Genomic DNA, 25,843 nt, shown 5'->3' with positions numbered 1-25,843 from the left:
ATTTGTGCAGTTTTATAACCTTGCTTTTGGCCAGTTTCCAATTGCCTCTGGTTTTGCCTTAATTGCCAGGGAGACAAAGGCGCGATGGGGATTCCTGGACGGCCGGTAAGTCAAAACCTCGTGCCTTGTCCTCCCCCTCCTCTTCCAACCCCTGAGATTTTGAGGGTCTTTCAGGCTGACCCTTGACGGGTGTCAGTGTGAGCAAAGCCACCCTCCCCAAGTCCTACGCCTGAGGGGCTTTCCTGGTTGCAACAGGGTGGCCAGCCCTGTAAACCACGTACGTGTGGGAGGTGTTTCCATCCCCTCGGGAGCTGCCCTGTGCTCCGGCTGGGCTTGCTAACCGTGGGCTTGCTAACTCACACCACTGCCCGCAGCTGCCCTATCCAAATAACCCTGCCCTGAGCAAGCCCTGTCTGGCTGAGTGCTGCATTTTGGGGCTGCTCTCCGCTCGGGCAACCTGGGGTGAGGATGGGGAGGAGGGCGGGAGTGGGAGCTGTGGCCACCCTGCTCACCCAGACCCCACAGCCTGGGATTTGGGGCAGGGGAGCGTGCTCTTGCCGCTGACGCCTGTGTTTGTGTCTCTTTCTCTCTCTCTCTCTCTCTTCCCTGCACCCTCTTGCATGTGGCTGTGATGGGTGCCACTGACGCAGGGACTAAAAGGGCAAGCCGGAGAGAAGGTGAGTCGTCTCCTTGCAGCCCACAATGTCCCCAGCTGCTCTCCTTATAGGGCCAGCCCAAACCCCTTGCCACAGCCCTGGCTTTGGGCTTCCGCTCCCCAGGCTGCCCCTTTTCCCCCAGCAGTGCAAGTTTATCTCCCAAATTCTTTCCAGGCCACTCAGCCTCCAAAAACACTGCATTTCTTGTTTATGACAATTTACTAACAGTGTAAGAGCTGGCGGGCACATGTAGGGTTCCCCTCAAGGCTTCCTGGGTGTTAACCATTGAGTTTCTTCCCTGCTGGCAGCGCCGCTTGCCCTAACCACAGCTGCAGCTCCCCTCTGCCTCCCAGGTCAACCCAGCCCCTGGTGCGAGCTGTTGCAAGGAAAAACAGGATGGCACGCTCCCGTTTCTGACGTGGTGGGACTTGGCACCCACGAGAACACTGGGTTGGATGTGTCTGGGGGGTGTGAATAACTGGGAAACTGCAGCCAGCAGCACCAAGGTGTAGGAACTAGGAAAGGGATGGACATTCACCCAGTAGGGGAATTACCTGTGCCATACCTGGGGATTGCCACCATACCAGGGCCATTTGCTGCACTTTCTAGGAGATAGAAAAGCACATCAAGGAAGGGTGAGGTAGGACAGATCCTCTCCTTGCTTTCCAGCTCCTGCTTGTTCATTGGAGCCTACAAACATGATCTGACAGACCAAGCTTTCACTCTGAATTGCCCATGTTTCCCAAAGCCCTCCGTGAGGCCCTAGCTCCTTGGCCGCCCCAGCTTTGTTTTGCAGAGAGCTCTGCTTGCTGCACGCTGTTTGGTTCGTGGGATGCTCCGTCCAAAGGCTGCTGTGCCCCGGGCACTTCTGGAGCTGCCTCTCAGGGATACAGTGTGTTTTCCAAAGACACGTACGTGTCCTGCCCATCGCGCATCGTGGGTGGCTAGGAGCTGGAGAGTGGCTGTTTGCTTTTCCAGCAAGGACTTTGCTGTTCTCATGCACGTCCCATCTGAGCTGACACACAAGAAAAGCTCTTCCCCAGTGCTGGCAGGAGGCAGCCAGCAAGCTGCCCGCAGCTCCCATTCCCCTGGAGGCCACCACATCCCTTCTTCTGTCTCTTGTGCAGGACACGTAAGCGTCTTCCTGGGCACTCAGGTCTTGAACTGTGGGAAGGAGAGAGCTCAGCTGCTGTTCTGGCAGCTGTTAATTGTCCCATCTCTCTTATCAGCTGCCTGTTACTGACTTCTGGGCTTGTTTCTGTGCCCACTGAGTACAGTTCACACTTCAATAGAGAAGAAGCAAATCGTGCTGCGCTCTCCCCAGCCAATGTTGCAGCTTTCAGACTTTCAGTCAACCCAAAAGAGGCTCCGGACCTGGCTGATCTTGACTGTTTCTGCCTTGAGCATGAAGGCAGTTTGTGCTGCACTGCGGTCTGCAGGGCACGAGTGGCCAGGGGTTATTGCTGCTGGGATCTTCCGCATCGAGTCCCAGCTGGGCTGGAAACCAGCCCCAAAGGCTCCATCCAGCCCTTCCCACAGTGGGGCTGGCGGGTTCTCGGTGCAGGAGAGGCTAGACCTCAAGTAATTTTTTATATGTTGGTGCAGCAGGGCCGCAACAATTTTCAGGTACCAAAATGGTATCGGAATTGATGTTCCTTTTAGGATCGGACCCAAACTGCCTGGCTCAGTGTGGTCCATCGTTAATCATACTCCTTGCCTCCACGGCAGACCCAGTCTCTTCCAGAAACCACATATGAGCAAGCCCTTTATTTTCTGGATGTTCCCCCCCCCCCCCTTTGTCCTGCACAGTATGCCAAGCTGCTTCCACGTGGGGTTATTTAATTTAGACCTAAACTTTTACATTCCTGTCCGGTCATTAAGTCTCATTTGACCTATTCATAGAACTGCTAGCTTTGCAGTCAAAAGACATGGCAGCTTGCATAATCCCTTCCTGTCTTTTCCTTACCCTGTAATAGAGAATATGGTCTTTAGCATGGTGCTCTGCAGCCAGCAGTATCGCCTACAAAAGGCGTTCTTATAAACACCCACTGGAGAATATTCAGAATCTGTGCTTTTTTTTTAGCTCATTTTTCCCCAAATATTTTGCCTGTCTGAGGCAGACAGGGTACTTTACAAAGAGTACACACGATGGGCAGAAAGCGGTCACTAAAATGCAGCTGCATCTGGGGCGGAATGTGAAAGGTGCCTAGAAAGTCCTGAACTGTGGACGGGACCAGGGACCGAGGGTGAGCATTAGCATCAGATATTTTCAAGGGGCAAATGCCAAAGAAAAACAGTCATCTCTTGAGCTGAAGTTTGGCCTGACACCATGACGTATTCTAACAACAGCGAGGGTTTCAGGCAGTCTTTCACGCTTGCAAGGGACAGAGCCTGCAAGCGTTTGACTTGTTGACAGTTTTCCTTGCTGTGCAGCTTCCATTTTAGCTCCAAATGACAGCTCTTCTCCCAGAGTGCGGGGTAAGAGCTGGGGGAGGCCAGAAGAGCAGCTGCCTCGTGAGCCCTGATGTTCTCACACCTTGGGCACCCTCATGTAACCTCAGTCTTGGTGGGAATGTCTTTTTAAAGTATTTTCATTTTGTCCTTACTTCAGCCCTCTCCCTCTCTTCTGTCTCTCTGCAGGGTGCTCCAGGAGAAGCAGGCATGTCCATCATCGGGCCCCGCGGTCCACCCGTAAGTGTTTTTTTCCTCTATTTTTGACTGATTCAGGATGTGGGCAAGTTACAGGGAAAGACTTAGGAGGGGCAGCGAGACAGCATCAGTGGGAGAGAGCAAAAACCCTGTATAATGTGGTTCTCCTGCTGAGCCATGCTTGGTTTTATACCACTATTATATACTATATATAATGAAATTACAGCTCATACTCCAGAACAAATGAAGAAGCATTGCCTCGCAAGGAGACCATAGTCCTGTATTTGAAAGGAAGAAGCATATTTCCGTCTTGAAGCAGGGCCACTACCACTTTTGAGGAGCCTATCCCTTTTTTCTGGCTGATCTCAGCCTTTGGTTTCATTAGTGAAGGACAGAAGCCCTTATTTTGCAGAAGAGCAAGATCAGGGCTAAGCTGGTGACTGGGAACTCATACAGATGGGTAGATCCGAGTTGTTCAGAGGTCCTTATCAGCACCCAAAATCTTGGAAACTCTTTGTCAGCACAGTTACCACAATCTTGAAAGTCCCTTTGCTGGCTAGTGAGCAGATGAAAGGTGAGGCAGGATTTTGCACCCCACTCAAGCAAAAGCATCCACGCAAGGAGTCAGCCAGACAAAGCTTTTTGCAAGTGTGGGGTAATAAAAACAGGCCGTCAGAACATTAAGGGCTGGAGCATTTGCGTGCCCTAAACACTGGATGTTTCTTGCTCTGCGGTTCAGCTGTCAAGCCTCTGCTTTTGTGCAGATGCAGCCAGTCCTCCTCACTCCATCCCTGTGCAGCCTCCACCAGAGATTTCCATGAGAAAAGACCCAGAGCCTCAATTCTCTCCCTCCCGCTGGGCACTTCCGATTTTGATTAACCTGTGAAGAGCACCGTCCTTGACCTGCAAAGAGGATGGGCCGCCGGCGACTTTTGTTTCCCAACAGAGGTCAAGTGAGAGAGACCTAGGCAGCACGAATGCTTGGCTACATCTGGCTTTCCAATTAGCTTTCCAAAAGCCCCGTGATAAGTGTTTCTAATAAGAAACAGCTTTGCGGGATCCCAGGCACACCTGCCCGGCGTGCTGGAGTTTGAGAAGCGACAGAACCGAAGCCCAGGATGTGAATGGGTGCCCCGAGCATTTGATACCCAGCAGACGGTCCCTCCAGCCTCTGAGAAAGGCCACCCGGCCCTGTGAGCAGATACAGAGGGCATATGCTGCACCTTTTTTTTCCTGTTTTCCTCCAGCTGTAGTGCTCAGCCTCCTGCAGTGTGGAATAGTAATGGTAGAGGACAGCTGGTGGTCCCCGTCGCTGTAGGTCCTGCAGACGTGGACGGGCACTGCTCTTTTCCTGCAGGACATGTGCCTGGTCTGCAGGACGAATTCTAATGTCTGTTTCAGTGCTGCTTATTTGCCTCATTACCTTTGGTCCTGTTTGGGAAAGCGCAGCACATGTTGCACCCTGAAAACGGCAGAAAATGGCGAGTGATACTTAAAATGGGTTTTGGCCTAACCTGGTCAAAGCTCTGAGGTGCAAGGAACGGGGCGGCTCCCCGCTTCCACCCTGAAGCCTGTTGTGAAGATGATCCAGTTTCCAGTGGAGCTGGTGATAGGTCAAAAGGATGGCTGAGCACCGAAGACAAACACGGGAACCCCGGCCAAGGGGCCACTTGGGAAGACGTGGGATGAGAAATAGTTTCCAGATTTCCATTTGGAGGTTAAAGTTTTCACTTGAGCTCAGAGCTGCTAAACTTCTGGCCAGAGAGGGACAGTATGCCGATAGTGGCAGAAACAGATGATCTCCACGATTTGGCAGCTCCCAGAATTACATACTTCATAGGATCAACATCTTAAAAAGAAGACAAGGAAAAACAGCTACCCAACAAAAACAGTCTCTTGGAATTGCTCGCTGCTGAACTGTTGTTTTGGCCTGATACCGTGCAAATCACTCTGCCGTCCTCCGAGGAGAGGGAAGCAGCAGTCTGTAGTCTAGAGAGGAAGCCAAATTGCACCATTTCCAGATTTTCTCCTTAATTCTTTTTTTAGCACTTCTTGTCCAGGGAGGCTTCCAACAGGGAACCAAAATTAATGAATTGTGGCTAGGCTCTTCTTGATTTTTGCCTTTTCAGAAAGCAGCAGTGGACAAATCCTTTAATTTATAGCCTATCTTCCCTCCTGGTCACTGGCCAACAAGACCAGGTGGTTTTATATGTATCTTGCAATGCAAAGCAAAGCTGACCAAGTTCAACTTAGCAAAACTAAGAAAACAGTGCAAATGCGATTAGGTCCTGCTAGCACTGTGTATAGAAACACAACTGTTTGGTGCGAGTCCAGGCACTGTGGTAGGAGCAGCCCTCAGACTGTGCAGAGGTTATTTGCCTTCGTCCTCTGCGGGGTCAAATCTCCACTGAGTATCTCTGCAGGCACAGGGAGGATGGAGGAGACGTAACCTGAAGGTTTTCCCTCTCCTGCTGATGTGGCTCTAAGCAATCTCCCGAGGGGACAGAAATTATTTGCTGTGGCAAATCTCATCAGCTCCTTGCAGCCTGGCATGCCTGTCCCCTTCTTCCCCTTCCCCATGTCACCACGCAGGATCGCTGTTGTTAAGGTGAAGAAGCAAACCCTTTCCCAGGAGACCCTTACAAGGCTCAAACAGTCCAGTCGTGGTATCTCAAAGTACCTAAGAAGGCATTTTCTTCCCCAAAACAAAGCTTGAGAAGGCACAAGAAAGCTGGGCAGCACAGCTTTTACAGAAGGCAAGCTGCTGCAGTGGTCGCTCGATGAGCATGGTACGGGATTTACCTCATCCTGCTATTTCCATCTACGTGCCTTCACTTCCAGAGATGCTGAAATCTGGTCCACCTTCCTTCCTGACTTGGCTCACTCATTTTTTGTGAAGATTAAAGTCCTCAAGTAAAGTGGTATCTTTACCGCATGAGCAAAGACCATGGGTATTTGTGACCTGACATGTCACAAGTCCCAAGAACTGTATAATTATGCAAAATTAGCAGCCAGGATGATTTCTGTCCTTTTTTTTTTTCCATAGTGTTTTTAAGTGAGTAAAGCAGCTGCCAAATATGTAGCGAGCCAATTTGTTTGCTCTACTTGATCCCAAAATGGTAGCCAGCCCTGGCTAGCCAGAAAAACACAGGGGAAAAGAACTTGGTGCTCATGTTCCTCATCACACCGCCTAACTCTCCTTTTTCTCATAGCTCTTAGAGAAAAAAAAAAGGCAGAAAAAACCTCATCTCTTCTCCAGAATTATTTCTGAGGAAAATGAAAGCGCTGGGACATGCACATTAGGGGAGGAAAGGAGGAATGGTTGTATTGAGACACCAGTGACCTGCAAGGTTTGTCTTGCACAGAGCAGCACCCTGCATTAAACGCCTCTGGTTTATGGCAGCAAGAATTGCCATAAAATGAGCTCAGCCTCTGGAACATACTCCAAAAGGCTAGCGTATGGGCTAGGGACACCCGTTTAATTAATGTACAAACTTCAAGGAAACTGCTCGCAGTCCAATCTGGACCTGCTCCAGCGTTTTGCTGGCCCTGTACAAATTGGAGCGGGGATGTGAGATTTCCACTCCTTCCCAAGTCGCCTTCCCCTTGGAGGGAAATCAAATCAGGCCTTGGGTAACTCTTCAGAGAGTTCCAGGATAAATGGGCAGAGGCTGAAGAAAAGGTTCCATAGAGAGGACACAGGGTCTATCAAATTCCTCTTCGGTTCCTCTAACCTGCTATCTCTGTTTCGCCCTTTCCAGGGACAGCCTGGAACTAGAGGTTTTCCTGGGTTCCCGGTAAGTGTAACTGCTAATTTACGGGGTATGTGTGTGCAGTATTCCTAGCAAGTGTCATTAGTGCTTGCTGGAGCTTATCATTTCTGTCTGAGGCCAGGGACCTGATCTGATCACTGGAAAAAGTAGTTTTTTCTTCACTTGTTTTTCTTCTTCTTTTTTTTTTTTTTCCTTTAAAAGTTAGTTAAGGAGGAAAAAAAAAAAAAAGAACACAACCCCGAAAGGAAATTAATTATATAAAAAAAAACACCCCAAGTGTTAAAATAACATAGTTGAAGCCAGATCTGCTCAGTAAAAGAAAACCATCTTATGAAAATACCACCCAACCAAAGAAAATAACCCCCAGATAGGTGAAATTCCAACCTTCACTGAGCTTTCAGGTGATTTTGCAGTGCAGCAGGCGTCTGTGATCCAAACAGGTCCAACACGATGCAGTTCAGCTGGGGACTGTGAGCTGAACGCTCTGGTCATGCCAAAGAGAGGACGAAAAGCGCGGGAAGGGGGAGATTTTTCTCCAGTGCTGTTACAGATGGGCAAGGGAACGGGAAACAAGCCCAGGAGAGAGGACAAAACAAATGTAATTTCAGCCCTACGGCTGCTGGCAATGCTCTCCGGAGCATCGAGGCTGCTGGAGAACTCACACGGTTGCTGTTTATTCTTGTGCACTTATCCTGGACAGCCAGGAAGCCTAAGGCGAACACCAACACCCCTGGCGCCCCCGCTCCCGCCAGGCAGCTCAGCTGCTGCTCCAGGACACGCCATGTGCCAGAGCAGGTCTGCGGGGGAGACTCATGCCTGGAAAACAGGAGGAATTGGCAGTCTGCGAGCTGTCTGACCGGGCTCTGCGGCTCTGCCCTTTGTGGAAAGGGGGGCGCTGAGCTGCCCCCGGGCTGAGGAGAAGCAGATCTCCCCCCAGCCCTTGTGGTCTTTGGCTTTTGGAGCAGCAGAGAGCAAATCAGCCTGGCTCAAGAAGTGCCGGGTGGGACAGCGCTCTGCAGAGCCTGTTTCTCATCAGACAGTACCTTCATAATGCTGCCGAGCTGTGTGTCACCTCTTCCCTGGGATGCTTTTGTTATTCTATCGTTTGCAAAAATTCCTCTTCCCCCAGCGGTGGGTGCCTTTTAAAATCAAAGTCCTGAGAAAACTGTGCTGATTTTTCAGCTACTTTACAGGACGGAGCAGCATGAAATGCTGAGGGGTTTTGCAAATTGCCCATGAATCCCTCCTGCCTCCTCTTGTGTCCAGCTTTGCTGCTGCAACGGGCTGGCAGTGAGCAGGTCCCAGCAGGAGCAGTGAGGATGCTGGGGTGGTAGCCAGCTGTGCAGTCTTGGAGCACATAGAGCTTGCTGGGGCAGGTAGACAGCCACCCCAGCAACAGCATTTCTCATCATTTCTCCCTTTTTTTTTTATTTCAGGGCCCTATTGGCTTGGACGGCAAACCGGTAAGCAAACAGCTTCTCTCAGGCCTTTGTGCCCTCCCTCCTGCTGTGTCCCACTGTCCTGTCTACCTGCCTGCTACAAAGCACGCTTTAGGGAGGATTATTTTGCAATGTCATGCACACGCATGGATTAAAAGAAAATTAGAAGGTTGGCAGGCAGCAGGATACCACAGATCCCTGGGGGGAGATGCAGGAGTCAAGAGACTGGGGGAGAGAGAACGTGGCTGCTTTCTTTCTAGGCAAATCTGTAAAACAGCACTTTGCAAGAGCATCAGCCTGCCAGCTGCAGGGAAAGCTTGTTCCGAGTGCTTTGGGCAGGGGGGAGTGGTGTCCTGCTAGGTGAGCGAGCGAAGCTGAATGTGTTTGGCATTGCAACTCCCTCGACAAAGTACCTCCCAAGGCAAGGGGTAAGCAGGTACAGCCAACATCTTCAGAGGTTACGATGACTGAAGCTGAGGCATGTTGTCTTTCTTTTGCAGGGTCATCCTGGACAGAAGGGGGAGATGGTAAAAAATAATAAAAAATCTGTCTGTCTGTGGCTGATGGGTTAGTTTGAAAGGACATTACTAGCTGGAAATGAGCTTGTAGGGAGGCTAGAGGTCCCAGCTTCAGCCAGTGCCCTACCTAATTCTGTAACTTCATTGCAGCATGCTGGGGTGCACGTCTGTCAATTTACGTTATGGCTATCGATTCATCATGTCACAACAGCAACTTTCTAGTTACGCATGGGATATGTTTTCCTTGCAGTTAGCAATTATGTTCTTTAAATATACTCTGGGAGCTGACATTTTTCGTGGTTGGCCTCATAGCAGAAGTAAAAGTTGATGGAAAGTTTTCTGAAAACCCATCTGGTGGCTTTCAACTTATCTAACCAAAAACAAGCATATTTTTCATATTAAATATCTTTCTTCCCCCTCTTGAAGCTCAGTTTCATTTGCACGCTGTACCAAAATGCTTTCAGTCAAGAGTGATAAACTCGGGCTGCACTTGATGGAAACCCAAGTGTGGTCTTGTTCCTCTTGACATCTCTGATGATGACATCCCCAAACACCAGCAGGCTAAACTAGCAGCTCTGTAGTCACCTTCACTCACTGAACTTCTGCATGTGCTCTTCTGCAAGTTCGGTTTTTGGAGCCTGGGTGTCAGCGTAGCCTCTGGCGAGCACATGTTGAAGATCCCCTTCCCCGCTCGGCGGCGGAGGGGTGAGCTGACATCCCTCACTTGCGCAACCAGGCTTCAGTCCTGGCCGCTGCTGGTTCCATCCCAGTGTGTCGGCTGAGGGCCCGGGAACAATGCGGGTGTGTTTCCCTGATGATTTTCCCCCTCTCCTAATAATTCCCCCCCCGCGGTACAGCCAGAACATGTGCGTATTTTCACTCCTCCTTTCACGAAGGGCCCAGAGCTCTCTTGGGAACTTTTCTCCGCAAATGTGTTTAAAATCTGAGGTTCCAGCTACTCCCCGTGCTGAGAGTTTTGTTGTCTTGTCGCTGTAAATGGGAATTCCCCTCACGTTCATGACAATGTGTTTCTTTGAAGGGTGCTGCAGGTCCCAGGGGACAACCAGTAAGTACCCCATCTCCCAGCTGTACCTCCCCAGAGCCCTTCCCCCTCGCATGCGCTGACCTCTTTCCTTTCCTGAGAGCTTTTTGTAAAATCACTTCTCTTTTATAGGGACCCCCAGGACAAAAAGGAGAAAAGGTAATTGTAATGGGAGCTGTGTTTAAAAACTAAAGTCAAAGTGAGCAGGGAAGTGGGCTGATTTGGTCTGACTTGGAGGGGCTGAGAGATACGGAAGAAACAGGGCTCTGGGGACGGGGGGTGGGAGGCAGGCTGCTTATCAGGTGTAAATTGGCATATCCTCACTGAGTTCGATAGGGCCACAGTGATTTACACCTTGTGGGTCTGACTCTGCATATCTATTTTGGTCCTCTCTGTTCATGTCCTAAACCCTTTCCTCTTAATCCCCTCCTTTCGCAGGGTCAGTGTGCGGAGTACCCCCACAGGGTAAGTCGTTAGTGTTGTTATCTGGCCTGTGCCTTCCTGCACGTTAATCCCCCGTCGTTTGAATGGCTCCTTGTTGGAAATACAGATCTCCTCATTAACGAGGTGTGTCATCCAGGCAGCAGAGCTCGGCTGATTGATGTGTTTCACAGAAAAGCTGCAGATAAGGTTTTCCAGGAGGGGTGTTGGTCTGTTCCTGCCCACTGGGGCTGACCCCCACCTAAATGCTGTCATTGCTTCTTCCTGGAGAGCCTCTGTGCCCCAGCGGGGTTAGACACAGATACATGGTGGAGACAGGGTCTGTGTCCTTACCCCAAAACCCAGTGAAACCTGGGTTTCCTGGAGGAGCAGAGGTGCTCCAGCTCCATCCCTCTCCCACGTGTTGTATGGCAGGACCAGTACAGGGACTGCAGATGCTGGGAAAATGTATTGCCTTCCCTCTTGTGTTCTTCCTCCTGCTGGCCCCAACCCTGCATAGAGCCACGGGGGAGGGTTGTGCTCCCTGCCCGAAGGTGACCAGTGGTGGCCACGGTGCTCTGACTGGTCCCCCATGAGCCGGTCCCCAGGGCAAGGAGAGGCAGAGAGGGAGGAGCAACGCCAGCAGCCGTTCAATGAAAGCCACGATGTTGCCCCACTTGCCTCTCTGTCCTGGCCTGGCCAGCACGTACCATGGCCAAGAGAGGAGAGAGTACATCATGGGGTTTGAGGGGATTACAGGGGCAAAATTTAACCAGCTCTAAAAACAACCCGAGCGCTGAAAATCCACTGGAAATGCATTGGAACGACATCATATGAAGCGGCTGGAATTTGCAATCTGGGCGTACAGGGAGACAGGCTTAAGGGCTTTCTGTTTATTTTTGACGAGCCTCTGGACAATTAGCTGGGCTCTGTTCCCTGTCCCCGGGGGAGCAGGGCCCTGGATGCTCTGCGAGGCAGAGGCAGGGGCGAGATCTCGGCTGGCACCGAGGGAGATGGGGGCTGTGGGCATGTGCCAGCCCGGGTACAATAATAGCAGGTCAGCTGCGTTTCTTTAGGCGAGCCTGCTCACTAGATTGTTATGTTAAAAAGAAGCGAACAGCGATGTTCACCCCAGCGGTGTCCTGGATTCCTGTTACAGCCCTTGGCTCCCGTCTGTCCTCAGAGCTCAAGGTGAAAAGTGAGGACGGGACCTGCAGCAACACTGGGAAACAGAGATGCAGACGGCATCACTGGAGTAACCTGCACTCATCCCTGGGGTGAAGGCACCCTGGGGTGACTGCCACAGGGTGGGGACAGCAGGGCAAAGCCTGGAGCAAAGCCTCACGTCCCAGCAAAGCTTCCTTGGCTCTCCGGGGGTTAGCTCTGGACTCGCTGAGGCAGCAAGCTCAGCATTTTTAAAAGCCAGTCATTCTGAGGCATTCCAAGATGTGCCCACGGGAAGAATGACTGCCGTCAGGTCAGCTCCTGGTGGGCTGTCCCATGGGGTCTGTTCACAGGCTCAGGGTGCAAGCAGCCAGCAGAGGTGCAGTTCCCTTTCCTCTTCCCAGAATGAAAAGGAGGATGAGCCTTGCTGTAAATGTGCCATTCGTTTGACTGAACTGAAATTTGTTCTTGCTTTACTCATTGAGAAGGACCTTTGTCAGATGTTCTGGGCAAGGAAGGGAAAAGCAACATCCTGAAAAGCCAGAGATGTTGTTTCAGTTTTGTTTGGCCTTTGTTTTCTTAAGAAGGAAATGTAGGTTAGGATGTATGCCTTGGCTCATGCTGCAGTTTCCTATTTTTTTTCTTCTGTACGAGTCTGTCTGCCCTGCGGCTCTGCGAGGGATGATCCCAGGCGTGGGGCTGCCCCTTCGGGGTGGGCTGGCTGTCCCCAGAGTGCTGCCCCGGGGAAGGGAGCCCAGCGCCAGGAAGAGGGGGAGCAGCCGTGCTCTGTCTGCTCTCCAGAACGCCGTGTGTCTCACTGACCCCTTTGTCACGTCTTCACTGTCCCCTAGGAATACCTAAGCACCACCCTCGCAGCCCTGCGCTCTAACCAGATCCTTACGCTGAAGGTTTGTGGGTGACGGTTTGGCGGGACCCAGTTCCGATGCAAAGGCACAAGGATGTGCGGCCAATATTGCACGCTGCTTGCTGAACGTCTCTCGCCACTGGGACACAGGGGCAGGGCAGGAGCTGCCTGCAGGAGGCCTCAGGTTCCTTCCCTAACCAATCCTACGTGCACCTGAATCCATCGCTGGACGTTGTCTCTCCTCTGGTTTTGGGAAAGCTCTTACTGCTTCCCGCCACTTTCTTCCTTATCTTTTCCAACATCCTCCCTCTGCTTCCCTGTGAGCTGCGTAATGTTTCAGATACACTTCAGCACTTGAGGAGACAGACGAAGCCAGCTTAGATGGCTCGGGGTCACTTGTACAGGCACACCTTTTGTGCTGATTTACAGCAACATCCTCCCTGAGAAGGTCAGCTCAGCCCCAAATGCTCTCCTGAGCTAAGGGGCCTCCTGCACTGTCTTCTAAAAAGAGCAGGACTTCCTCCAGACAGATCAGCCCAGCTGAGCATGGGGCGGCGGTGCTGCAATATGGGGTGACTGCTTCCCTTTGCAACGGGACTGGGTCCTGGCCTTCACTGCGGGCGTGAGGAGCGGCGTTTGTAGGGACCAGGGTGCGCTGCTCGGGCGCTCGCTGCCATGGGAGACCTGCGGGCACACCTCCGAGGTCACAGCTCACACGGGGAAAGGCTGCACAGCAGGGCCGTGCTTTTGTGCCTGAGCACAGAAAGCCTCTTTCTCTTCTTCCTGTGTAAAATCAAGATCAGCCTCAATGGAAAACTGATAGGAACAGGAAAGCGGATCGGGGCAGGGGAGCATTCCTGGGCCTGGAGCCGGCACGGTGGGTGCCAGGCTGACAGCAGCATGTATGCAAGTGGAAACTGGATACGGCACAAGGATGAACAAATGCTCTCGAGCTTTAGTGCATTTGATTTCTGCGTGTCTGGGTCAGCTTTGTGCACTAGGGCAGCATTCCTGGCTATAAGCAGTTGGAGGCTGATGTTACTGTTAACCAAGGAAAAGCAAAGCGCTGGCTCCCAAGGCAATACCCTGCCTGGGGCTCACCAAGGTCTCGTCTTCTCCCTTGGTGGTGTCCACATGGCTGAATGCACCATGCTGGTGCCCCGACTGCTGCTGCTGACCCCAGCTAGCTCTCTGCACTCCCTTCCATAACCGGCCTGTCAGTGGAGAGCTTAGCAGAGCCGGGAGGGGAGGGGGGCAGCATTTCTTGCAACAAATGCTGCCTGAGGAGAGCAGTGGAGTCAAAAAACCCCTGGGTAAGTTTTATCTCTGAGCAGTGAAAGCTGTGTGCAGTGGGAGGGCTGGCCTGGCTCGGGCCGGCGAGCAGCACGTCCCCCTGTGAGCTTGGAGGTCTGCCGGCAGGTACCCGTGCCCCACGCGGCGGTCGACTTTGATGGCAATCTCTCTGTTCCCCTCTTCTCTGTTCTCTCCCCTGGCTGCTCTCTGACTCTCGGTGCCCTAACGGCCTCCTTTGCCCTGCGACCTTCTGGTTTGATCTTCAGCTGTTGCCTCTCCTCAATTCAGTGCGGCTGGCTCCACCTCCGGTCATAAAGAGACGCACTTTCCAGGTAGACTCCTCCTCGTTGCTTGTTTCTAAACCTACTCCGATGCTTGCAATTAATCAGCTTGCTACCTGTCTGTCTTCCCCTATGGAGGGGCTTCCAAAAGGCTCGGGCAGAGCTGAGGGACTTGCTTTGAAGTGGAGGAAATCTTTGATGTGATAATATGGTTAAAAAGAAACGCGGTGAAGCCAGTTCTTTAAACTAAAAGAAATGGGCCATGAAACTGCTATCAGGACTGTCGACAAGCAGTCTCCTACCTTAAAGAGTCAGTTCCTGCATATTCAATCTCCAGAAGAGGTTGGAAGCCTCTTGCTGAAATGTAGCTAACGTCTGTGAAATTTAACTGAGATGAATGAATAGGGAAACGCTTCTTCTGAGGGCTAGTCTGGTCTAAGACACTTGGGAGAATGTGTTTAAATAAGCTCTTATAATGGTTTCATTAAATTGCATTAAATCTTTGTGTAAACACATTTATTTTGGTTTCCAGGGCCGTAACTCATGTTTAGTTTAGTTTATTTTGGGAATGAATTCATAAAATGAATTACGGACATATGAATGGTGAATAAGAGTGTCCGTAGTCAGAGTTCATGTGGCTTTTAATGAGCCCACTTTAAGCTCCCTCGTTCCATCCGTCGGGATTAACTTTCCTGTGCAGACAAACCGCTGTAATTACCCCACTGAAGTGTGCTGGGCACCCTCTACGAAGCGGCTGGGTTTTGTCACCCCGCTGCATGTCTAGACAGTCAGATGCTAGCAGGGAGCTGCAGTCTGCAGTGCCACGAGGTGCCTGCCCCTTGCCCAGCGCTGTGCAAAATCCTGATCTTATCCCTCGGGCCCGTGCTCTCAGTCCCGTTCCTATCAGCTCAGCGTTCACACCACGTAAAGCCCCGTGGCTTGCGCTGGTTGCCCTTCAAAATGACAATCTGAAGAGCCAGGCCAAGGGCTGACCTCTTGGGAAGGCTTTGAAAGCTGAAGTTCCTATCCAGGATGAAGTGGGAAACTTGAATAGCTGCCCTGTGTCCTGTCGTCAGCCAGGGCTGCAAATTCCCCCCGTTCCCAGAGGCCAACTTCACCGGAGGATTTTGCCGTGATCTGTTTTGCTGCTGCCACATTCGTTCCCTGAGCGCGAGGAAGTGTAATCCACGCCTACGGATCTGCCAGCACCAAGCAATTCCAGGAGCCCGGCGTTTGAACAGTAAGAAAAAAATATGTGAGGCTGCAGAGTAAATACTCGCACGAGTGTTTGAGGGAGGAAAATCCTGCCGCTGCCTCTGAGCACATCGACAAGACCCGTGCTGGGAGGCTCAACAAGCGTTGCATCGCCGAGGCACAATGAGGGTGACCAAATGGCGTTCAAAAGAGCTGAAAAATTAGCTCCAGTCAACAGCTAAAAATACAGAATGACATCTGATGAGCGTGACACCCGATCTCCGACTTACAGTATCCACTTACGGTCCAGTTAGATCTGTGGGGGTCTTTTCGTGCTGAATGCATTAATAAGACCGTAGCGATGCGGCAGTAACGCTTTGCATGCTGAGGGATCTGCATGGATGGGCACTTGCTGTGCCCGACGCGCGAAGCGAAGGCAACACGAGGGGGGCTTTGGGTGAGCCCCCTCCGGCCGCTCGCCGCGCTGGGGCAGGGCTCCTGCTCTCCCCGTCCATCTCCACATCCCCTGCCAGGGAGCCGGCCCCCGTTCCCAGTTCCCCAGCCTCCCGTCAGCCTGGCCCACGCCTTGGAAATGTTTCCTCTAAACAGAGCTCACGGCGGTCAGGCTGAAATTTGCAGCTTCTTTCTTCCATTTATCATTCTAAACAAAGCAGATGTCCCTGTATCTCCGCGTTTTCACCACAGGCAGCCAGGATAAACATCACCCTTGTTAGGAACGCATCCAGGGGACAGATTTTGTGTATTGTCCTCCACATACGCTGCGTGACAGCGGGCTCGGTTTTACCCCGCAGCAGCGCAGGGAGGAGAAACGCGGCAGACACCCAACGGTTTACAACTGGGAAACCACCATGTTTGATCCCTAGCTTCCCGTGGAAAAGGAGGTTATGGGATTTAAGTTGGGTCGCCGGCAGTGGGATGTCACGTTGTGGCCACGAGGAGGGGAGCCCGAGAGGCAGCAGCTTCACGCGGGCGCCGCGGGGCCGGAGGAGGTTGCTGGATCCATCACTTACAGATCAGCAGTCTGGTATTCGAGCGGGGCGCTTCCAACCCACTGTCTCCGCAGCGCCGCTTGGTCCCGAGTCCTGGTCTTTGGGGCCAGATGACATTGCTGAGGCATGAGCCGCAGCCGCCGGAGGGCTACCGAGGGGCCTGGGGAGGAACCGGCTGGGACGGCCTCGCTCAGGGAGCTTAAAATGGCAGGTGGCTCTGCACGCACTGCCTTGTTAAATCCTACAAAAACTGGCTCTGCCTGGCGTCCGTAGGCCTGCTTTGGGCGAGCTCCAGAAATGCCATGATGATCGTGTTATTTTTGTTCGGTTTTGTGGCATTTCTACTTTCGGTCCTTGGAAAAACAGAGGGAGTGTTGTCCAACAAACAGAGCGCAGGGGAAAAACAGGCTGAGGTGGGACGCTGCGGCTTTGCCGGGAAGTGCCAGTGTGGCCACGGGAGGCTTCACTTCACATGTGACTGTCAAGTGCTTTGGAAAGCCTCCTGAGAAGCCCAAGAGATGTTGGTGTCTGACATGTAAATCGTGCTTCACTGATCTCCGAAGAAAAAGATCTCTTTGGACTGCTTGGTTATCCGTAGATCCCTTTTGAAGCCAGCTCTGAGACGGTGGCCTCGGCTGGCTTTGCAGACCGTGGGGAGCTGTCCTCAGGAGGGCTCTGCCTCTTGGAAACCTCTCCTGCACTAACCTGGTACCTGCTTCTGCCTCTTCTGCTTCGGCCGGGCTGACCCGCCTGGGGTGGCGGGGTGTTGGGGTGATGGCTTTGCTCTGCCTGCCGATAACCCTTTGTTTTAACGAACCTCAGGGCGAACAAGGACAAGCGGGAATCCAAGGTCCCCCGGGGCCCCCTGGCCCACCAGGGCCCTCTGGACCGGCTGGACCCGAGGGAACCCCAGGACAGCCCGGGCCAATCGGGCCACCTGTAAGTCTGATTAAGAAAAAGCCTTTCACCTTCCTTGTTCCCTAGCGTGCAGGCAATTTCCTTTGGCCTCTGCTGAAGCCACGGACAGGGGAATAGCAGGGGATGTGGGTGTGTGGGGAGGAAGAAGTTCCCAGGAAGGAGGGAGAGCGGGAGGGCAGGCGGGCACCCTGTGCTGTTGCTATCTGGCCACACACGTGCGAGGGGGTGCCACCAGCCCCATTTCCTCCTCCTCTGCAGACGGAAGTAACACGCGGGGTGTAATTATCCCCCTCGCAGCAGAAACCTGGCTGATAAAACTCCCTGCCGTCCCTTTGAAGTCCTGCTCCTGTCCTGTTCTCAGGCTGGCAGCAAGCAGCCAAGGAGGGCCAAAACTAAAGCACCTTTTAAAATACAGCTTATTGCTAAATGTCATGGGACGGAGCAGAAAATAGTGCTAACGTGCCTCTCTTTTGCAACAGGGCCGAGTGGGAGAACCGGGGAAGCCTGGCAGAGATGGGAAGGTGGGTGCCAAAAACCAGCCCCCCTCCTGGGTGCGCTGGGGAAAAGTGTAACATGCTGGTCCCTGTGAAAGGACCTTCCGTCTGTTGGACTTTTCAAGGCCTTCCAGAAGGACAAGCGAGTCTTGTCCCCTGAGGCAAAAGTGTCTCTCTCCACGTGATGGAGTGTCAGGTGTCCTGCAAGCATCCTCTGCTCTCTTTGAGCTCCGAGGAGCCAAGGATATGATGACTAAACATTGGGATTGCCATAAGCAGGCAAAATCAAGGGTGATATAGGTATCAAAGCATATCTGGGATAGCTTTCTCCTCCTGCCTGCTCACGTCGGGAAGGCAGCTCCTGTATGGATATTTTGTTTATTTATATTTACATACACGCATATCCGGTGTGCTTCATGGTTCATATCAGGTAAATTGTTTGGTTATTTCTCATTTAAAAGCACAAGTGGTTTGTTTGTTAATATATCCTCTCTATTTAGCTAGTCAGAGAAAGCTGCCAATGCCTGATTTACTCCAGAGCTGCACAGTGGGCTGGGAAGGAGTTTCCCAAGCAAAGCCAGAGAAACAGGAAGGATTCTGGAGCACAACGCACGAGGCAAAGCAGCTTGTGGCCTTTGGATTCAGTGAAATCAGGCCTGGGGGAATGGAGCAGTGTGGGCATGAAACATCTGGGAGTATGGGTTAAAATAGTATTTACCTACGTGAAGAGTAGGTCAGGGGTGTAGCTCACCTAAGCAAGTCATTTGTGTAGGCATATTTCAAGCCAAGGTAGTCAGCATCCCCTCTCACCCCAAGGTCTGCATCATGTTGTCTACAGTTGCCAACTGCAGTGTCTGTTTTGATTTTACCTACAGGGCTTACCTGGGCCTCCTGGACCAAAGGTGAGATATCTGGCCTCACTTAGGGGAGCAGGGTGATAAGCAGGGAGGTGCACTCTCCTGGCATGGGGAGAAGTGTACATTTTGAAGGCTGGAGGAGGGGGAAAGGAGGTCACATCAACTATCTGAGAAGGATTTCTGCCCCAGCTCCGTCTTGCCTTCGGGGCCCAGCTTGCGTGCTGACTCATGGGTTTTACCCTGGCAAAGTGTCTGAGTTGCATCTCAGCAGAGCAAGGCACGCCTCATCAGCCCCTCTTGCAAAATTCTTTGCCACACACAGCTTTATTGGCTTCTTCCACTCTCAAAGCATTTACCAGCGCTTCAGGAACCGATTTTGCAATGCTATTGTTAACTCCACCACAGTTTCCCATTTATTCACTTGCCAAAGTGCGAGCGGGGGGGTGGTGGTGGTTGTTTTTCAGCTGCAGCTGCCCACCCCCATTTGTTTTCGTTTGAGATACTTAGCAAGGGTGAGGAGATTGGAAGCACAGAGCTGGGGCACGGAGCTGGCATGAGTTCTGCAGCTGCCAGTGGTTTTTGTATCTTTCCTGCTGGTTTCAGTCACTGCAGGTAACAGGGACCCCTGAGGCTGGAGGTTCAGGGGCTTGGTGGGGTCACTCCGAGCTAAAAGGTGAATTCTCCTCAAGTAGTGGCCTTCCATGCCAGCATCCCCTCAGGGGAAGGGGCAGGGATCTGTCCTTCTCAGCTCAAGCATCACTTAGTTTTGTCTTTTTCCTTTTGCAGGGAGACCCAGGGGTTCAGGGATACCCCGGCAGAAAGGTAAGAGGGGCACTTCCAGTACTGCTAAATGAATTCAGCCGCACCGACGCCTTGTGGGCTCCTCTGGAGCTCTCTGCTGAGCTCTGCTCCTGCTGGGCCAGGGGCTGTGACAGGCCCACAGATCCCATACTGTCGCCTGCGCAAGGAGGGACTGGACCCAGAGATGTCTTTAACCCTCCCGTAGCAATGGTACAGCTTTCTCCCCATCTGCGTGCTTCTCTACAGCCACTTCCAGACTGAGATCTAGCTCTTGTGCTACCTGGAAGGGCCAAATCCTGGCTGGGTACAGCTCCCTGCAAGAAAGCAGGAAAAAGCTGATCCTTTCCCTGGGTAAATTAGCAGCAGCTAATTAACAGCAGGGTTGAGTCAGGTCCGGAGGGTGCAATGGAGACAGAAGGAGAGACGGGGGAAAGGCGCAGAGGAAGATTAAAGGAGGGAAAGGGAATGAAGGGATACTGCTCAAGAGATGTCGTCAGGAGACGGGGAAGGTGAACGCTCCCAGCAGGCAGGAGTCCTGTGTCCCGTGTTCTCTCTGCACTGCTTTATGGGTGCTCTGTGAGCAAAATGGCAAGACCTTAGAGCTTTTTAATTAGTTCTGTATAAACTGAGAAGTTTTTGTTATGTCAGGAAGTGGAAATTATAGCCCCCGCGGACCACAGCCCACTCCTGCAGGCAGATGCAATTTATTGCCTCCTCTTCCAGTGAACCGTCGGTTTTTCCATTAAGAGCCCATCCTGTTCTGAGGGCGCTGGGCGGGCGGCGAGGGGCTCCCTGCAATGACCTCGCAGTGAGGGCCTCTGCTACGAGCCCCTCTTACATGAAATAACTTGGCTGGCTCATTTACTTACTGAGCCAAGGGCCCGCGCTCTGGCTGGAGGAATGAGCCTGGGGCTGCGACCTTTCTCTGGGAAAGGTGGAAGGAGTGGATGAAAGGAGGGGAGAAAATCCTCCCTGGTGAGTGGGTCGGGGAAAGGGAAAATGGGGCAAGGACCTGCGCAAAGATGTTAGCTCTGGTGGGATACAGGACTGTGGGACCGTTCCCTTCAATCTGTACTTTTTGCACCCTGAGCATCCTTCCTGATGCACAGAAGTGCGTCTCTCCTAGTGACACCCAGAGGGTAGGCTGGCGTCTGCTGGGCACCTGTGTGCAGGACCCCTCACACCTTTGCTGCCCCATCCGAACGCTCCCTTTCTTGCTTGCTCACTGTGTTTGCTTCTTTCTCTGTTTCCTTTCTTCTCTTCCCCAGGGGGAGGCAGGCATGTCAGGCCTGCCTGGTGCGCACGGCCTCCCTGGAGCTTCGGGCCCCAAGGTAACCGCTGGGTGCAGGCAGTGAGGCTGTCTGCCGGGGGCAGATAAGTGCCACCCGAGCCCAGAGATGCTAAAGGAGTACAGGGGGTCAGGGGCTGGTGGCAGATTCTCTGCCTGGCGTAAGGCGTGTACACAGAAAGACCTGCTCCCGTGTGCAGTGCCTGGATGGTTGGCCAGAGCAGTTCCCTGCTGCCCTGAACCAGGACCAGGATTGGCCCTGAACGCACCCCTGTACAAGAATAAAACTGACCTGCCTTTTAGAGGCTTTTGCATTAAGGCTGGGAGAATGATGATGCTCTGGTCCCCAAACCAGTTTAATGGTTGACTAATCTACACCCAAAATATGTAGGAAGGATTAGTATGGGCCACTTCCAGCATCTGCTCCAGCAAGGTAAGCCACCTTGCATTCCCACGAGGGATGGGTTACAGCCAGCGTTCAGACTGGCGGCGTGGTTTCTCTGGACACCTGGGCTTGCCTTTATCACCCACTCCCTCCTTCAGCAACTTTCTCTTTGGCCCTTGCTGTTAAGATTGTTCTGCTCACTCCATTTCTCCTAATGTTCACTGTCCCTCTCCGTTTCCTCTCTTTGTTCTTCGCTGGGCAGGGTGAAAAAGGGGACGCCGGCATAAAGGTAGGCACGAGCAATACGGCTTTCTACCACAGTAGATCATCTGGGAGATGCTGCTCCTTGGGCTGATGGGTTGTAAGAGGAAGTTGGGTCTGAGGCAGCTCTGTGGGGTATTTAATGGAGTACACATCTGTGCTGCCATTAACAGCAAACAGACTCTCCACGCTCAGGCAATAAAAGCAGCCTTTATCCATTTGGCGGAATTTGATTCTTAGCAAAGGCATTTTTCTGACTATGAAGCTTGGTAATGATTTGTTACATCTCTCCATTTGATGGGACGGGTTGGGGTTTCCTCATAAAATCTGGTTAGCTGACGCATCAAATCCGCTCAAACTCTGCAACTCAGGCTGAGGTTTGGCACCAGCCTTTTCTGTCTGTTTCTGTGCACTTTTTGCAGGCTCATATGGTCTGTGCCCAGATGTTATCTATTTGACTAAAATTTACTGTACCCATATATTTAAAGTATATTACTCAATGTAGACTGTGCTTAAAACATTACAACATTGGCAAGTGTTCATGACAGAGCGTCCTGTGTCATGCTACATTTTAAACATCACGAGAAAGGATTGGTTCTGTAATGTTTTGAAAGGCATTAGCAGTGACACAGACATTTAAGGTATTTCGTGTGTAGCATGCATCTCGTTTCTTGTGCAGCGTGTACATTTGCGATATTTTTTCCATCTGGGTGCGTTACTGTTTGGAAAAAAAGTAGAAAAGGCACCTTCAGAACTGAACGTGGATGGATGCATTACATCAAATTTAAGGAAGTGTTCTTTGGGAATGCAGGCTCTGGTTTAACAGTCGAATATCGCAGCGGCAGTCGTCTTCCTACAAGAAAACAATACCTCCTCAGAAATAACACTGTGCATGCCAAGTCCAAAGGTTCCCCTGTGTCCAGCTTCGCGTTAGTGCAATTCCATCGAGCACAAAAGAATTGCTTCTGGTTTGTGCTAGTGCAAATGAAAGCAGAATTGCACCCAGGCAGGGTGTTCTGGGAGCTACAAATTTGCTGCTGTCTCGACAGCCAGGTGCTCTCCAATTAAGCTGAACTGCAGGGCTGAAGTTGGAGTATGGCCTAGGTGGGAGAGAAGTCTGGAAGGAGACGCCGCGCTCCAGCCCTGCTCCCACATCTCACAGTTAGCAGACACCTGCTCGCACCCACGTACAAGGACTAAGCAGCCCTTGATTTATCTTCTGGAACCCAAACTGAAATCTCCTAGTCCCAGATGAGATGAGAGCAAAGCCTTCCCAGGAGATCATGGATCTGAGAAGGCCTCCTAAGCCCTTGAGTCAATTCCAGTTTACTTTTTGGCCTCACTGTTTCACGGAGGTCCTAGGGGCTCCTCACACTTTCCTCTTCCCACTTTCTCGGGGGTTCTGGGAGGGACCAGCGGCAGAGATGGGGGAAGGAGCTGGCATCTGTTCTTTGCAGGGCAGCCTGCACCAAGCAGAGAGGGAGGCAGTCCTTTCCCTGCACAGCTTTTGCGCTCTGCAGCAGTTCTGCCTGCTCCTTGCGTTTGGGCTCTGGCAAAAGGGAAACCTCCGAGTCTTCAGTGATGTCTCAGGGTCATCCACAGTTGAGAGCCTTCTCTGTTCTGTTAGAGAGCAGTGACTCAGCATGAGCCTGGAGACATGCTCTAGCTACTTGGGCCCTTGCTCACGTTGCTTCATAAAGAGTGGAAACGAAACCTGCCGCGCTTTTTGTGCTAATAAATGGGAGCTCCATAGGGCCACCTCCCCGGTCCTGTTCTTTCACACACAGACTTTCATTTGTTACTGTCAGTATCACTTTTCTCTCTACTTCCTTTCGTCTTTGCTCAGAGGAATTGAAATAAAAGTGAAGAGATGCCCCTAAATCAGCAGCCAGACATCACCCAGTAGCAGCTCCTGAACATCCACATGGTGCATGAATTTGTTGCCCCCGGAAATTTCTCCTTCCTGTCTGCCTCCCTTCCAGGAGGGCCACTTGGGACTCTGGGAGGCTTTTCATGTTTCCACCTTTGGATTCAATTACCCTGGCCAGGATCTACCTCCTCTTTGTTTGGGGAGCCCAGTTCAAATACCGCAGCTGCTTCACAGTTGAGCTGTAGCGATCAGTTCTGCACAGCGTATCGCTGCTTTTTGGGGAAGCAGAGAACATTCCGAGGCCCTGCCTTGCTGAAGAGGCTCGCAAGTTGCGTTCAAACCCCTTGTTCATTTGATAACCTCAAGGCCTACATCTGTGTCTCCTGAAGGCCACTAGGCAAGCTGTAAGTATGATCAGCTGGGTCATTTTAGTAAGTGTTTCACTTGCTGCCCCCCGGCTTAGCAATTGCATTTGGCTTAGCTGATGTTTTCTGTCTCTTTTTATGAAAGCTCCTTAGGATGAGGCTTTTTCCGCATGCTCTGAGGAAAGAGCCATAAGAAATCGGCCACAGAGTTGCTCAATCACTCCACGTGTTCTGCCTGTCGCGGCAAGGAGCAGAAAAGGAAGGGTCTCCGGTGTAATTAGCAGCCCATGGCCAGTGCTGCTAACGAGCTGATGAGCACAGGGCATGCCCTGTCACGGCTGCCACTGAAAGCTGCTCACCAAGAGCAGGGGCTTCCTTTGTGCTGGAGGGGTAGCATCTCTCTTTCAGTGGGATTGAGGCGTGTGGATGTATTTCCTGAGACAGAGAGAAGCTTGGGAGAGCTAGGGGATGCTGCTTGCCACCTTCCTGGGGTCCTGAGCTGGGTGTTTTGCCTCGGACGTCTCCTTTGACGATCCTTCCCAGCTTTTGGCTTGGCTCCATCATTTTGGTGGAGCAATCAGCATGGTGGGTGCTTACTGTCCTACAGGGGCCTTCAAGCACTTAGGGGTTTAAAGATGTTCGGAAACTTGCTTTTCCTGCTTATCCTCTGGCTGTGGCTCTGAGGTTTCTTTCTGCTCTCTAATGGCAGTGTCCTGCTTGTTTCTGCTCTCTAATTAGCTCTAGGGCCTGTGTGATCCTGCAGGTGCTGATGGGGGCTGTGCAAACGGTCTGAGGCCCTCATCAGAAAATGTCAAGGCTGCGTGGTTGCTCTGTAACTTGCCCCCTCTTAGGCGTTACCTCGTTCTTTCTCACCGGGGTGGCTTTGCTTTCGCAGGGCTAAATAATTAAACAGCTCTTCAGGCAGGTAGTTTCTCCCAGGAAACCCTGGGGTGGGGGATTACTTCCCCACGCAGGGCTGCTCTGCGGGGCCAGGCTCAGCAGCGCGGGTGCCCCCCAGCAGAAAGCTTTCGTCGTGTCGCAGTGAAGCAGAAAAGCAAGGCAGAGCCTGGCCTTCACTTCTCTAGTGCAAGGCGTTCATAATTACTGCTTTGTTTTTCTTGTGAATGAAAACATCACTGTGCGATCTGCTGCATAGGGTGAGAGGTGCCCGGGTTGTGTTATGGCATTGGTCATTGTTCTCCAAAATACGCTTAACAGCATGCCATAATTACAACAGATGTTTTTAAATTTCTGAAAGCACACACGTTCCTGCTACGCAGCGCATCCAAGCAAGGGCTAAACACAATATCAGTAAGCAGCCTCTCTGGAGGTGTTTCATTTTCGTTTATATCAGATAAAATTCAGGCTCACAGCGCAAGACAAACCCTGGGCTTGATGTTTCCCTGCGCAGGTTTGTTCTTCCCGTAGTGGCTGCAGATTGAGCAGCCCCGTGCCCCGTGGAATGGTGCAGCAGGACACAGGGGCTGTCTTTGTTCCCAGCGCTGCTGCTTCTCTAATCTGTGATCTCTCATCTCTGTCAGCCTTGTCCTGCACCGAAACTTCTCGTTTCCAAAATCTTTTGAGCTCAGTAGATAAAAGGCGCCATGCAATGGCTATGTTTCATTACTAGATGGTGAGCTCGTGAGGAAAAAGGGTATTTCTGTTCTGCCTTCTGAATTGTTGGTGTGACCCTGACACCTAGCTCAGCATCCGTGTAAAAACCCACGCTTCTGCTTCTTTGAATGAACCAGCACAACCCAAGGAAGATGTCTCTCGCAGTTAGGTCTGTGCCCTGAATGTACCCTGGTCTTGCAGAGCTGGTGACTCACCGGGTTCCTTGGATTTACCCTCCCAGGATCTGTCATTTCTTGGTGTTTGGGGATCTCTCCAGAGCAGGACAGGGTGCGTGCCATGAACTGGCTTAGCAAGAAGTGATGAGTCTTAAGCCACAACTACAGCAGAATGGGGAAGTGCAAGGAGGATGGGGAAGGGTTTTGTTGTTTTGGTTTTGTCCCTGCTTTGTCACAGATCTCATCCTTTTGCTCGGTTCCTCACTGGGCTCACGCTGCTGGATGGCCAGAGTGCCCCTTACTTCTGGAGGTGCAGCTGAATGGAAGGCTTGTGCTGCTGGAAAGTCCCTGCTCTGAGCAGAGGGATGTTTCTGGGGGGCTGGCGGTGGGCCCTCACTGAGGGGGACACTGCCATGCCAGCAGGGAAGTGCAAGTCACCCCAAGAAGAAAATAGGAGAGCAAAGCGTGGGTGGCTGTTTGGTTTTTGCTTACCACTGCTGGTAAATGGCC

The 25,843-nt window shown here is 52.0% G+C and overlaps 1 protein-coding gene across 15 annotated transcripts in view; it reads left to right on the top strand.

The window, feature by feature from the left end:
• COL13A1 (collagen type XIII alpha 1 chain) overlaps positions 1–25,843 on the top strand; it is an 89,303-nt gene that overhangs the window by 32,933 nt on the left and 30,527 nt on the right. For 8 of the 15 annotated variants that reach the window (XM_035329563.1, XM_035329566.1, XM_035329567.1 and 5 more), the window contains exons 5-20: positions 70–105; positions 651–677; positions 3,297–3,347; positions 7,067–7,102; positions 8,515–8,541; positions 9,018–9,044; positions 10,075–10,101; positions 10,210–10,236; positions 10,516–10,542; positions 14,086–14,151; positions 17,127–17,243; positions 17,702–17,743; positions 18,592–18,618; positions 19,360–19,395; positions 20,643–20,705; positions 21,310–21,336. In XM_035329563.1, coding sequence (XP_035185454.1) covers positions 70–105; positions 651–677; positions 3,297–3,347; positions 7,067–7,102; positions 8,515–8,541; positions 9,018–9,044; positions 10,075–10,101; positions 10,210–10,236; positions 10,516–10,542; positions 14,086–14,151; positions 17,127–17,243; positions 17,702–17,743; positions 18,592–18,618; positions 19,360–19,395; positions 20,643–20,705; positions 21,310–21,336 — 663 coding nt within the window. Of the gene's footprint in view, positions 1–69; positions 106–650; positions 678–3,296; positions 3,348–7,066; positions 7,103–8,514; positions 8,542–9,017; positions 9,045–10,074; positions 10,102–10,209; positions 10,237–10,515; positions 10,543–12,512; positions 12,570–14,085; positions 14,152–17,126; positions 17,244–17,701; positions 17,744–18,591; positions 18,619–19,359; positions 19,396–20,642; positions 20,706–21,309; positions 21,337–25,843 lie in introns of all 15 variants that reach the window. The other 7 variants (XM_035329571.1, XM_035329568.1, XM_035329573.1 and 4 more) reach the window with 4 other exon arrangements.

The sequence above is a fragment of the Oxyura jamaicensis genome, chromosome 6 (genome assembly GCF_011077185.1).
Source record: "Oxyura jamaicensis isolate SHBP4307 breed ruddy duck chromosome 6, BPBGC_Ojam_1.0, whole genome shotgun sequence".
NCBI classification, from domain to species: domain Eukaryota; kingdom Metazoa; phylum Chordata; class Aves; order Anseriformes; family Anatidae; genus Oxyura; species Oxyura jamaicensis.
Note: the sequence above shows the minus strand (reverse complement) of the source record. Positions and strands in the feature narration are given on the sequence as shown.